A 15,529-nucleotide genomic window follows, 5' to 3' on the forward strand; every position below is an offset into this window, starting at 1 on the left:
GAGTGCTGAATGTGAGAGATGTATTAACTTCACAGTCGTAGTCGCTCCAGTGTTGCCATTAGCAGTCGAGTGTATGCAGGCAGACGTTGCGTTTCATCGAGGCGAGACAGAGTAGCAACAGCGTGAGGAGGTTGATTATGTCGCAGTCACAAGTAGCAAGTCAACTGTTCAATGTGGATCATCCAACGAAGTATGCGTTACTGTCAAGATTTTTGTGAAGTGGGCGTGTTCAAATCACGTCTGGAAGTTATCAATGTGGGGGCGGAGTTATCGATCATGCCAACCTTCATCTATCACAAGGTACCCTGTGATTGAGTCTAGTCTATTAGGTGGTTCGGGATGCCTGAGGCCGGAACGGCCCTTTACCCCTTCACAGTGTGATGAGAGTCCTTGGGGTATTTCCTTGAGGTAGTAAGTAGTATGATAAATCAAAGTAGATGCCTCGTGATTAAATCAAGTTAGCATGTCTTATATACCAGTGAATTGATGTTTAATTTTCGTAGTGGTAGTTACACCACAGATGTATGAATTACTGAAAGAGCGAAACCATTTCACTATTAGAGCAGATGTATATATGTTAAATATACAAACCAATACTATATTTATTAACGCTAATTAAAGATATTAAAGTTACATTGTATAGAAAATTACAGTCAAATTAATAATGCACTGTAATTAATAATGCACAAAATCAAAAATTTTATTATAAAACATTTTTATTATTATTCAGTTTACTTCAAAATTTTATAAATTAATTAGTACCAAAGCTCAGGGAAGCAAGTTTTTTTAAAATTCCAGTTTTTCTTTCTAATAAATATTTCTTAAACACTGCCCGTTTTAAAAATTATTGTTTTTCTGAGAATATATAATTAAAATTTGTTAAGCTGAAACCTCTTTATATTTTAGAGATAATTTAAGCAAATTGAGAAATATTCGCATTACTTAATTATCTGAATATATTAAATGAAATGTAGTTATAGCTTTCTTACGGGAAAATAAATTGTATTCGTAAATAGCAAGAATACTTAATGCTTGTTTATAAACGTATAATTTAATTAGAGATAGTTAAACAAATTTTCTTACCAGTTTGGCCAACACCTGAAACAAAAAACAAACGGTAATTAATAATATTTCAATGATTCACGCTGCTTAATTTAAAATTCAAATTCAAGTAAATAATCATGGATAATCGCGCTTAATGTGTATATATATATATATATATATATGCCATTAAATAAAGCGGCAGTGCCGGATGGCTGGGAATAAAAGAAGGCTGAGTATCAAATGAAAGATTTCTGTATCAGTTACAAAATAATACTGATACAACTGCAAGAGTTGCAAAAACCAAATACCTTTTGATTATAAACGTACTACTTAATCACATCTGGGTCATTTTCACTGAAAAGGTATAAATAGACTAAAAAATTTTCTTGAATTAAAGTAATTAAAAAAGTGATAAAAATTACATAAATGCCTCTATTTATTTGATTTTTTTCTTTTTTTACATTTTTGTTTTGTCATTTTTTTCCTAAAATTTGAAGAGAAAAATGTTTTTAAACATCACAGAAATTATTTAGAAAAATTGCCAATATTTACTTCTCCGATAAGAAAAAGTTAAACTTAATTGATTTTCTTTAAAAATACAAACAAATTAACATATTTGTTCCATTTTAAAAAATATCAATTAACAGAAAATAGTTTTTTAATTATTAAAATTGCATTATGGTTATCTAACACATTGTCTCTTCCATTGACTGTGTCTTCTCCTCTATGGACTCGTTATGTCCACGGAGGAGACAAAAACTAGCTCTTGAATTTTAATGATTTTTAATTTTAAAGTTACAAAAATGGGGCAGTTCTTTTTATTAAATATACTATTTTTGCAGTCCAAAATTCATCTATCAAAAAGAAAATAATTTTCTCTTACCTTCTTTGTGATGTCCACGGAGTATACGGTGAGAACTTTGCCAAACCCCAGTTGAACACAACAATCCAAAACTGACACCAAAGAAAACAAAAACAACTGATAGTTAACATTAGAAAATGGAATGGTTACCAGGTATTTCGCATATGCATTTTTTTATTGCATATTTACCGAACTATATTAGTTGTCCATGGAGGGAAATTTCATTTTTGATGGACTAAGTTTACTAGTCATTTATTTTATAAAAATAAATTTTTTAAAAAAAAATATTAAATAAGAAGTTACTATAAACATTTAACTAGATAAAACTACAAAAATCATTAAAATGGTATTTAAATTGTTTAACAGCCATTAAAAATTATTTTGTGTCACAGACGTAGGGACGTCCACGGAGGGGATTTTGAAGTTATGTTTTATTAAAAAATAAGAATGAAATATTAAATACATTTGACAGAAATGCATATGATTTGTTAGTTAGAACTTTACGAAAAATGATGAAGAAAAATATTAGGAAATCTGCTGTATTTCCTACTATTTATTACTAAGGGACTTAAAAAAATCACCTTTTTGTGAGAATGACCCATCTATTAATTTTAATTAATAGAAGGTTACAAGCTGATACTGATACAAATGGATTAATTATAAAAGCCGGATACTTTTTAATATATTTTTGAAACTGAGGGGATACTTGTTAATTTAGATTTTTATAAATTTATTAAATAAAAGAAATCGTTTTCATTGAATTGAGTTTTTTTCTGAGTTCTCTTAAAATACAGATTAAGAAATAATTTTTTCTGTAAAATTAAGAGGCAGTTAATTGCAATTTAACACGAAATTACAAATATTCTTTTAAAATATATACAACATCCATATAGCAATATTTATAATTTACAATCATTATGATTACTTCAATGCAGTTATAAAAATATTATAAATCTATGAATAAAAATTAAAATTACTTACCTATCACAAATTCATATATTTTATTATTACTGTAATATTATAAACTAAACTGAATTATTTTAAATTAAATTAAACTTGCTATAAACTTAACTTACTATAAACTAAATGAAATTCTAAATAAGCTAATTAAGTTCATTTATTTTCTAATGATTTAAACAGCTACCTTAAAATCATTTAAAAAAGGTAAATTCTGATATTTTTTTAAAATTTAACTTATGAAGCATTGCAAACAGTATTAATTTCTTCAAAGTATTCAGAAAAAAGTTCCTGTGAAAACTATACAGTAAACCGAGCACAGTGCCCCCTCTCAGGGTCTGATTATCGCCTACGCCCAATAGGCATGGGCCTAAGGCCCATAATTTCTGAGGGACCTCCAAAATTAGCAAGAAGTCTAATGAAAGGCAGGCTAGCTTTGTGATGGCAGCTTACAATAAAAAATGATTAAGCTAATCAGTGATTTTTAGCAAAAATCACTGATTTCAATTGTTTGTGGTCACCAAACTATTTTTATTTTGACGTAACATTGATTTGTTGTTTTACATTTTGCCTTGTTTTATAGATACGTATATCTTAAGAAAATTTACAGATACGTATATCTTAGAAAAATACTCTTCAATAGTCTGCTTTCAAAAGTTTTTAGAATGTTTCTCTTGAATCTAGCAGTTCAATGGATTATTTTTTATTATTAGGACTATTCTTCATTAATTTAATTTCAAAATATTTTGTAAGGGGTCTGGAAAATTTGGTGGGCATTGGGCCTGAATTTGTCTTGATCGGTCCCTGGCCCCCTCCAAAAAAAGAACCACACTTGAATAACTTTTGATCTAATGGTCGGATCTGCACGTTCCATGACTCAGTTTTAATGGTTCAAGGGGGTGACCTCAAATATGCTAATTAGTGAAGACGATATTTTAAGTTATGAAATCAGACACAAAAACTACCGCTTCAACTTTCGCTGAATAAACATGCTTTTTTTTTCTCCCGGCGAATTCGAATTTCTGTCCCCCAAAATATAGAACTAGCCCCAATCTGGAAAATATGGTCACCATAGTTTGGTCAGAAGGGCGATCCAAAGTTTGGACCTCATAATGTTAATTTTATGTTTTGCGTATTTTGCCATATCTCAATAACTTTAATGTTCTTAATTTTCTTTGTTTTCCTCTTTTTGTCTTTATATATATATATATGGAATAAGGATTATTTAGACTAACAAATACTTTAATAATGAAAAAAAAAGAAAAAGATTTGGATTTCAAAGTGATAATTGTTATTCGTCGTGTGAAACTCTTGCAAAAAATATTCATTCATGTTTACGTGTTTATGTTACATGTTTTCTTTTGATCATTCGCATTTTTAGAGGGAGAGGAGAATCCGCGTTCAATAATTTAACAGTTTCTAAAAATCTTTGATGCCTTGTTTTTAAATATTAATTCTTATATTGTCTGATTAAAAATTTCATTGTCTTCAAAAATATATGAATAGAAAATAAGAGTCTGCGGAGTAAAATAATAGGTGACACGGAGTACCTGGTCTGTAAGGCTATTTCCGTAAATGATGAATTAAATATTGAATCAAATTCCTATGTTATTAAAATTAGTTGATTAGTTAGATTAATAGTTAGAATAGTTNAGGACCAGTTGGTGAGCGCTTGGTACCAGATACCTCAGACTACCTATCAGCACCTTGTGGAATCAATGCCACGGCGGGTGCTATCAGTTTTGAGGGCTAAAGGTGGTCCTACATGTTATTAGCAGGGTGGTCATAATGTAATGGCTCTTCGGTGTATATATAAATACATAACATATATATATACCTACTGTGAAACAAATGAAAAATAAAACCCCCAACGAAGTGGATGAGTTAATTCTCGATTTTTCTCTTCTGTAAAACTAAGGATGATAAATTTTCCTATGCTCGGGTTGTTAAAGAGTTAACAATAGTGTTTGAAAGGAATAAATTGATACTAAGTTATTCATATCTATCTCATTGTTTCATTGATAATTCACGATATACGAACGATTGATTTTATTATCGGTGCGTAAATCAACACCGTGATTTTCATACAATTTTGGGGGTTCAAGAAGTCTATTTACACACCGAGACATATAGTAAATAACCCTAAAGATTTCCATCTAAATTAAAATTTGTACTTGAAATTATTTTCGCCTGCAGAAGTAGATTTAGCTGATTTAAAAACAGAAGACTTCATTTGTATTTATATGCATTTATGATACAATGAATTATGATTAGTTTTAACAAAAACAACTGATAACGATAAAATTGTCGATAAGATAAATAACTTTATAAAAGAAAATGGTAATATTTTACGAATCATATTTTTATACTAGAATTTAGTTGATTGCTTCCTGTGCGCCTTTTTGAAACGAAAAGAAGCAAAAATGGTTTTCGAGGGCTTGATGAAATTTACTGAGAAAGGAAATTTGACTTCTTTTCTATTATTCATTTTATTCATAGGTATTTCATGGACTTTGAGCTTGAACTTTATAAAATGGATTAAGCGTCGGAAAACTTTACCTCCGGGACCTATCGGGCTACCATGGGTGGGTTATTTGCCATTTTTAGGTTCAGAGCCCCACAAGACATTATGGGAGATGAAAGAAAAGTATGGAGATATAATTGGGTAAGATGGCAAAAAAATTTCTTTTTTTTCTCAGTATTACTTTTTATTTTGTTATGGATAAAAAATTGAAACTTTCTGAATCAATATGAATTACTACTTTAAATATTTTTCTTTTTTAATATCAACTCACTGAATTTCAATTTCAAGAAATTCCATGAAATTTCTCTACGTTCTGTTTGTACCCTAAATTAATTTGTTCCTTCGAAATAACATACGATGTAAAATATTCAGTAGAAAAGTACAGTGCAAAGATGTCAATGTTGTTTATTATTGAGTAAATATTATCCTATAAATTAAAGTAATTGCAGTGTAATCATTAATGTAAAAATATTTATATGTAATATTGAGTAAATACTATTCTATAAACTATTATAACTTACAGAAACTATAGTAATTACAAACTATGCCAATTATTGCTCTGGAACAAAACTCCTTGCCAGACATATTTTATGATTTGATCAATGTAAATGCATCATGAAAATTTACTAATAAATGAAATTACTATTAACTTTTTTAAATTGTAAAAAAAATACTATTAAATTTTTAAATTGTGATTATCATGAGAGATTATCATGTGAAAAATATATAATTTCAAACTTATCTTTTTACACCAAAATAAATATTGAATTTAAAAAATTTTTCTGCCGAAACTTCTGGTATATCTTTTTACGGTAACAAATGAAATATGAGAATTTGGAGATGTAGAAATGTAGTATTTTTAGGCAAGGTAGCTTTATATCAGACCACTTCGCATTTGTGCATGTGGAAGGGGTTGTGTTGTGGAACTCATGGTCAACCGAGAGGAGGTATAGTGCGGCTGTGAGGAGAACTCCTCCAGACTGAATGTCTGGGGCTGTCTGTTGCTATGGTAACAAGTGAGAGCACATTTCTAAAGGAGGTGGAATGGAGGAAAGAAGGTGTCGATTGGTTTACTCACGACGACCTACGCTAAGATTAAGATAAAACTATTCATCCCACACCCCTATTCAAAGTGACATTTCCTCGTAATCATAGTACCCGCCACGACGCGAGACGTGTGTCTGGAGGAGTTCTCCTGAAAGCCGTTCTATATCTATTGCTTTCATATTGATAGATATTGTTTTCGTGATATTTTGAAGGGTGGAACTAGATACTAGTTCAAAATATTTTTTTAAAAAATGCTTAAAAGTGTTCATTAAAAAAGCTGAAAATATTCTACGACTATGACTATATTATCGTTCTTAGAAATATACAATGTTTTTTTCTGAAAAACAAAGAAGAGTATTTTTCATTCGCAAATAGAAAACTCTATCTGTCTAAGGTATGGGTAGAACGGGATGGTTAGAAATTGTTATTTTTAAAACATATGTAACAAGTGGAAATGCAGCAAAAATTAATTGACTTTCAATTTAAAAAGGTGGAGTAGCAGTACTTTTAGTTCAAACTATGTTTAAGTTTAGAGAACACTTACCCCCCTTAGTTATCACTTTAAAAAAAAATCACAGCTGCTTCATAAGAAATATAAATAATGACTGTATTTTTAATGCGAAATTCGATTGTTAAACCTATTAAGCACAAAGAGAATTAATCTACAACAAGATAGCTAAGTAAATCAAGCCTTGAGCCATCAAAGGCTAATCAAACGGAGAACAAGCGAATTTAATCAATAAATATAAAGACAACAGAAGACTTCGTAGCAAGCATTACAGCAGGTAGTATATTACGTTACAACGTTTAAGATTATGTTATCATGCAACGTTTGGCATTGTTTTACTTTACATTTACAGTGGTCTTATTTTAATGTTTGATGATCTTATCTGCCTTAGATCAAATTCAATAAGCTTAATGCAAAGTTTGCTTAGACTTTTGCGCTGTTAACAAAGTTAAAAAGCTTTCAAGTCATATTATATTTTAAGTTTTCCATTTCTCCATGTTTCTCATATTAGTGGCCAACCAGTGTCAAATCCAATAAGCATCAAATAATAGAAAATTGTATTTGAAAGATTGCGTTAAGATATGTCTAATATTATTTATTTATACTCTATAGATAAACTTATGTTATATATATATATATGTAATAACAGGGCTACAACCCTGTTATCAGTGTTGTCTTTAGCTTGAAATAATGCTGTAGTAAGCCATCAGACGTTCTAAAGAGGTTTATTTAAATGTAGGCTGGTATTGATAACAGTTTACATCCACACTCCCTACGGGAGGGGAATGGACAAGACTTCTGACAATTCCGGAACAGCTTATCAGGATCAAATCATGATGAAAAGGACACGCAAAAACTAGTGTTCTTACGTTTTATGCCAACATAGATTTGAGGTAAAAAGGCACACTTCGTACATTCCTTGTAGCCTTACGCATTAAGGAAAATTATTTACTGCTTCCTTATATGGAAGTGAAAGAGGGAACGATTCTAAAAATAACTCTTCCTTTGAAATATAAATCTATTTATATTTCAATGGTATGTTTTCAGCCTTGAATTCCCAAAATAGAATCTCTCTACGCTTATTCTTTAACAAAGACATTTTATGAAAACGAAAGAGTTTTAATNATATATATATTAGAAAAATTGTATATATATATGATAAAAAAAAATTTCAATTATTCAATATTGTTAATTATACAGTCAAACCCCGCTATAGTGAATCTTCAAGGGACTGAAATTTCGGTTTACTATAACCGTTCCGCATACAACTTTGACTAATGGCTCCAAACTTCCCCCTTTTATAACATATTATTTAAATAAATGACTAATAAACTGAAATACAAAAATGACTGAAAAATACGCAGTGACAAAAATGTGTTCACTTTTATTTTTTATGACTTTTCGTCTTGCGTGTATTAATAAAAATTAGTAATTTTTTTTGTTGATGAGCAATCTTCAACATAAACTATGGAAGCACTTCTCGACTCCGATAATTTTTCTTGAATTTCTGTTATTCCGCTTTTTAAGCCTGTCTAACCCTACATTCGAGCACATAAAAGTAGTGTCACCAAATCGCTTAGCATATTCATCGAAGGTGACTTGATGCATTTGTCCAGTTATTGGAAGATTGCTGCTTCTTTGAATGCAGAACCAATTCAATAATGGTATTTAATAATGAAGCAAATAAGAAAAAATGCTTATTGCTACATTCCATGCTATAAATGATTTTAAAAATCGGTATGTGTATTTATTTTGAAGTAGAAATTTCGAAATAGTTTCGTAATAATGAAGAAAATAAATCAGTAGAAGTCAGAAAAAAGTTCACAGTATACAACTTCGTCTCTTTTTTTGGTTCACTATATTTTCAGAAAATAACATTATACGCGCGTAGCAATGCACGGGAGCGAACATTTCGTTCACTATATCCGGGAGTTCACTATAAATTGTGTTCACTATAACGGGGTTTGACTGTATTTGTTTATGAATTATTAATTGTAAGGCGAATTTGCATTCACATGTGTGGAAATTGAAATTTAGTGTTTCAATAGTTGGCCACTAGATTTCTATATTTTAAGACTTTTTATTGATTTTAGCTTGAAATTAGGTTCAAGGTTTACTGTTGTTTTAAATGAATATTCTGTGGCTAAGGAAGTCATAACCCATCTAGGAGCCTTAGACAGACCACCGGATCTTTTTAATCATATACCTCTTCTTGGTAAATAGCTATATGAAATACATTATATATATCTCATATCATATATTCCTATGAATTATTTTACTAATCATTACTATGATGTTTATGCTTGCTTAGTTTTCACTATAATGATATGATATTTTAGAGTACTATTATTCTAAAAGAGAACTCGGTAAAATTTATGTTTTACATTAAGTTTGAGAAAGAAAAAAATAGCGTAATTTATGCCTGATAAAGCATTTAAAAATATAGAAATGATAATGAAATTGCGATACGACGCAATACATATTCATTTTAGAAAATGCTGCAGATTTATTAAGTCAGAAACAATTAATTGTATGAATAATATCAAAAGAGTCGTTATTCTTTTTAATATAATTATCTATAAAAATGTAATAACTTTCACTTCTACGAAAAACATAGAAAAAAAAGTACAGGGACGTATACTCTTTTATGTGCCAGCAGAATGAACTTTCTGCTGTAAAATATTCGATAATAATTCCTTAATGTTAAATCCTTTAAAACTATTACAAATTCCATTTGGGTAATAAATTTATATAAAAATTTTAACTAATAATTTATAAAGTTTGATTTCATTATCAAATGAAGATACTTGAATTCAGAAAATCTATCTTCGCGAATATGCCGACCGACCTATGTAGGGGTTAGGGAACTGCCCTTACATCAGAAAGGTTCTGGATCCGAAGCCCGGTCAAGGCTTGGATGTTCTTACTTTCTCTGTACTACTGTCCTTACCGTGGGAGCAACGCTGGCCCACCTAATATGGTGCCAAAAAAGAGTGGCCAACAAATCTGCCCTTCAGGTGCCTGTATGACCTGATCATTATCCAGGTGGGCATTGGAAATTTTTTTTCCCGCGAATATTAAAAAAACTATACATTTATGAATACCTTGTTTATATTTAATGTGACGAATGGTTTCATGCATAATGCATGATGAAAGAATTTTGTTATTCAACCACAATTTTTCTAAAATTTTGATATAAACTAACGCATGATGAAAAAATTTCGTTATATAAGCGTGAATATGACGAAAAGTATTAATACATAATGCATAAGGAAAGAATTTTGTTATTCAAGCATGACTAGTGGCAAGTATTGGGATAGCTTAGAAGCAGAGTTCACTATTTCACCGTAGGGAAAGTTGAAGAGCGCGAAATATGAGTGTATTTCTTTTAACAAAGACTCCAAACTGGCACAACATTTCGATTCTTTGGTTTACTGCGATAGAAATCTCGTTAAATAAGTTAGATTTTATTAATTTTTTTTTCTCTCCAATACGCCAAATAAGGTGTCATTAATTCTAAGAGTCAGAATTTTCAGAAGTCGATTCCCCTTTTCCCCTATTCTCCATTTTTCTTTCTTTTCGACTTTCTTTACCTTCTTCCCCCGAATCGTTGAAATAAACTCTACCGGTACGCTTAACTCTTGATTTTTTACTCGCCTCCTCCTGATGATGCACCTATGCTTACCACTTTTCTTAAACAGAGGAAAAAAACAAACAAACAACAATCCTGCTTATTTGAGTTCTTTTTTAAACTTAATACTTTAAATTTTAATTTTTGCATGCTGTTAGTTTATTTATGGATCATGCTATAGTTCATTTTTTAGATGTGCAACTTTTATATTATGTAGAAGATGTACACAAGCGCTCTTTACAGGTTTTGGGGATGCAAACGGTGAAAAATGGATCGAACAAAGAAGATTTTGCTTATCCGTTAGTCGTGATCTTGGACTAGGAAGAAGTTCTTGGGAAGATCTTGTTATGGTAAGTTCCATCGCTATAAAGATTAAGCTGTTTTTAGCAAACCAAAATAAATTATCACTAACATAACAATTAGAGTGGCGATAAGAAAAGAAACCAAAAAATTAATTATCTAAATTTTTTTTTGACGGCTGCTAACAAAAATACAAAATTCAAAAGTATAGCACATCTTTCAAAGTACAATAAAAAAGTTTATGTTATTTTAATGCATGTCATGAAAATTTTGTGAAATTTTCGGTGCAACAAAAGATGACTTTCTTAAACAATTTAATATTATAGTTTTTTTTTCGTAACCCTGTAGTCTTGGTAACCAGTAAATTGGTGCGAAGTAAATTGGTATCATGAAGTAATTTCAAGAGAGTCGCATAGCGATTTTGAGTACTGGTTAGCTTCATTGAGTAGGGGAGGGGGTGGAGTAGATTGATTGATTGATTGATGAGAGATTTCTTTATTTAATTAATTATCGAATTCGAGACAATTGTCTGAATAATTTTCTTTAGTTGTTCTAACTACTAAATTTGAACAATCAAGGTTAGCCGAATTTTTACGGGGAGTCGGTAGGACAGATACCAATACGGCTAAATCCTACTCTTTTCGATGTACCTTTTCTCAGTATCTAAACAAGATATTTCTTCAGTTGTTTCTCACGGTGTATTTACGTGTACATGTTTACACAACGATAACTGTTAATGCATATCTTTGGCAGAATTGCAAAAAATTATGAACTGAAAAGTTTTAATTGTTTAAAAAGTTTCATCATTTTTAAACAAAAATCGTTCATAATTAAAAAAGTATTTCTGTTAACACTGAAACATTTACACAGCATACAACTAATATTATCTCAAATATCCCCCAAAATTTTCAAAGCTATATCATAGTTAGTATCTCAGAAAAGATACATCGAAAAAGGTCAGTTTTGATATATGCTCTATCGTCTCCCCTTAAAAGAATTGATATGAACAAAATAAACGAAAAAAAAATCCTATAAAAAAGGACATTACAGTTACTTAAGGCCACTGCTTGATGAAGTTATACTTGTGTGCATTTTTGCCTGTGGTTCGAGGCACTACACGTATGCATATAATTTGGCAAGTGACATAATATTGTTTCATTTTATTTGAGCTCTTTTTCCTTTTAAATGATTTGAGCCTGGAAGTTGAAGCAAGACCTCCAAGATTTTCTGTTCGTTAAAATAAGAAAGAAAACCTAATAAACGAATACTTCTGTTATTACTTAGCATTAAAAAGATTTCAAACTTTTCACGCTCAGGCAACATCTTGCTTCAGCTTGATAGGATCAGTGCTGAACGTGCTTGAAGTTTGCGCTGTGTTGGCGTAGTTAAGTAGAAGGACGAATTTAAAAATATGGAGAGGTGATAAATCTTTTTTGCATTAATAAGTTAAGAAAGACAGACTAATAAACGAATGTTTTTGACATTTATTAAGCATTAGCGATATTTCGCGCTTCTTTTGTTAAGTGAACATCTTTCTTCAGCTTTAAAAGATCAGCAAGTTTAAAATAGTCACTTGCAACTTACAGTTTGCACTGTTTTGATACAATTAAATAGATGGAAGAAGTTAATCAGATTGGGAGATGAAAAAATCTTTCATGTATTATCCCCTAATATATCCCTTGAGGACGGGATAGCCTGGTTAGTAGGGCGTTGAGCCCATGTCGAAGGGGTCGCGAGTTCGATCTCCGAAGACTCCCCTTGTCATAAATGGTGATTGGTGCTCGTTAAATCTGTCAGGGTCACAAAGTCCAAAATTTTCCCATAGCAAATCATATCTCTGGGAGAACTGAATCGGAGATTGATAGTTCTCTGGTTCAGTTCAAAATTACGATTTGTGGATGAATAAATGGATGTATGAATGGGTGCATCCTATAAATGGGTTGTGACGTGTGTGTGGCCGAAGTCGTATTCTTGGCCATAGGTGGCTCTGCTGAAAAACCAGAAGCGCACCTTCTGCCTTAAATACTGCTTGGTCTCACAAAGCAGGCTTGATGGATTGACAAGTGGTAATAGAAACAAAAAATATATCCTTTACTTTCAGGAAGAAGTACATAGTTTTGCTGATGAGATTCAAAACTCAGGAGGGCGCCCAGTGATTATATCTGAAACATTGGCGCACTCTGTGACATCAAACATAATCTCTCTTCTCATTGGTCGCAAGCTTAACAAGAAAGATGAAGCAAATAAAATCCAACTATCTTTAGACTTCGCTGATGTTGCCTTCACCTACATGGGACCATCTGATCCAGCTACAGTAATGCCAGGTTTGCGAAAGTTGCTAGAAGTATCCAAGATATCTGGATATAGCAGAGCGGCAAAAATTATAAAAACATTTGGAAAATTTATTAAGTAAGATTTGATTTTAAGTTATATTTTTGAATCTGATTTATAAATTGGTAGATTATATTGGGGGATGCATTTTTTGTTGCATTCATACCAAAACTTGCTCTTAGTGATTTCAATTCTGAAATTTATTTTGTTCGGAAAGCTTCAGATTTTATTTCAAAATGAGATTTTTCAATTAATTTTTTTTCTAATTGTAAAAGCTTATAAAAAACGTATAGGTTTACATACAGACATATAAACTGGTTGCTTCCATAAAAATAACATCAAGGAAAAAAAATAATGCTCTAACGAATCGCTTCATAAGTTGAATGTATTATTGCCATATTCCTACCACTCCCTACGTTGCAGGGGAGTTTCTTTCTCGTACAGGGACTATCTGAAGCGACTACTATAATGCCAGGTTTGAAAAAGTTGTTCGAAACATTCAAGATATTTGGATATAGCAGTGTGTTGTATATAGCGGTTTATAACCGCTGGTGGTTTGGGTGTTTAACTTAACCTTACGTTTGTTGCGCAAAAAATATGAAACTTCAGAAATTTAAATAACGCATAAGTATAGAAAAATGTACAGGGAGTAGAATGGAAAAAAATTTAAAATTCGATAATTTTTTATTTATGTTTAATCGATAATTTGTTACGGACTACTAATTAAAATTTTTTAAAAAGTCATTAATTTTTTGAAAAAAAATCACCAATTTGGCGACATTTTTGCACCTTGAAGAAAATTATCAAAAATCACTGCCTTATTCTCAGTTTTTGAAAATATTTATGAGGTCTAATATTTATGAGGATAAATATTTATGTTCATTGGAGTAAGTTTTGAAATATTAAAAAATAGAACCACAAAAGCTTTTGATTTCCACATAACTGGGGCTTTTCCCCATATTTTGTGACCTTTTCTGGATAAATACAGACACAGCTAGCTTTAAATAGGCTAAACTTGTCTAACTGTCATTAGTATCTGTTTCAAACGCACAGCAATTATGGAAATAACATATTATTCGTGAAAAAAGTATCATTTCATACGACGACAAAACCTTCAAAAAACAAGCATAACTGTTAACTTCTAGGAAAAAAAAAACCATACGGGCCGCTCTACAGGCCGCAGGATTATAGCTTCAAAGTCGAAACTTGGTACGTTAAAAAGACCATATTTATTTATTAATTTAACATTACTTTTCTTTAAAATTCAAATTTATTAAAAAAAGTTAATGCAATTTTAAGTACTAATAGCTTTTTTTTTTGCTTTATTTATATTTTGCTTTGCAGCACAAAATCTATTAGACTTAGAAGTGAAAAAGTACGAGGGTTACAACGGCATAAAGTAGAATTTCAATTAGTTAAGTTACTAATTGTTAATACTACGTTTTGCCCATTGAACTGAAAAACCATTTTTATTTGTGAACTTAATGCAAACTTTCTTTCGAAATTTCAATTTGATTAAAAGTTTACGCAAGTTTACGAGTTTTTCGTGTTTTTTAACTTTTTTGCTTTAAATATAGACTTTTTGCGCATTATTGCAGAAAATTTATTTTTTTCTTAACGTGATCTTGGGTTCAAGAAGAAGTCAAATTGGTAATGAACGAGATAGTGCTTGTTGTCAGATATAAATCTTATCATTTATAATGAATTTTTTAGGAAGAAAATAAGCAAACAAAGAGCAATAAAAACTACTCCTGATTTAAATTGATCAAGTCAATTATTACAATTATTTTTTTGGGTCATACAATCTGCATTCTTTAGGTTGAACTTTTTTTTAAAAATTTAAATGCTTTATTTTTCATATCCAAACACTCGTCCATTTCGTTATGATTAGAATGTTAACAAATTGTTCTTACAAAGATACAATAATTTTATATTTTGAAAGCAAAATATTCTGTATTCTCGTACGTTTAAGGGAAAAAAAAAAACTACGGTGATGAAAATCAATTACGAGGGTTGGCGAACGGAGCCTTTTAGTCTTTTCTTATTTTTCTCAACTCGAAACTTTATTTCTGCATTTCTCCGTAGAACTTTCATTGACATTACTGAGCGACTTTTTAAATATTGTGTTAAATAAGTTTAATTGTTCCAGGGAAGAAGTATATCGTCATAAGAAATCTGAAGATCGGGATGATTTCATAAACTCCTATCTTAGTAAATTGAAGAAACTAGATAGCAAAGAGAGTAATACTCAACATTACTTTTCAGGTAAAGAATATATGTATGAATATATATATATATATATATATATATATATATATATGAATA

The 15,529-nt window shown here is 30.5% G+C and overlaps 1 protein-coding gene across 1 annotated transcript in view; it reads left to right on the plus strand.

Moving 5' to 3' along the window:
• The first annotated feature begins 5,222 nt into the window (after positions 1-5,222).
• LOC107438707 (vitamin D 25-hydroxylase) overlaps positions 5,223-15,529 on the plus strand; it is an 18,047-nt gene continuing 7,740 nt past the window's right edge. Inside the window, exons 1-5 of the mRNA XM_016051038.3 lie at positions 5,223-5,528; positions 9,036-9,157; positions 10,817-10,923; positions 12,975-13,282; positions 15,354-15,469. Of these exons, the coding sequence (XP_015906524.2) occupies positions 5,287-5,528; positions 9,036-9,157; positions 10,817-10,923; positions 12,975-13,282; positions 15,354-15,469 (895 nt within the window). The 5' untranslated portion in view covers positions 5,223-5,286. The remainder of the gene's footprint in view (positions 5,529-9,035; positions 9,158-10,816; positions 10,924-12,974; positions 13,283-15,353; positions 15,470-15,529) is intronic.

This window comes from Parasteatoda tepidariorum, chromosome 6, assembly GCF_043381705.1.
Source record: "Parasteatoda tepidariorum isolate YZ-2023 chromosome 6, CAS_Ptep_4.0, whole genome shotgun sequence".
In the NCBI taxonomy this organism is placed as follows: Eukaryota; Metazoa; Arthropoda; class Arachnida; order Araneae; family Theridiidae; genus Parasteatoda; species Parasteatoda tepidariorum.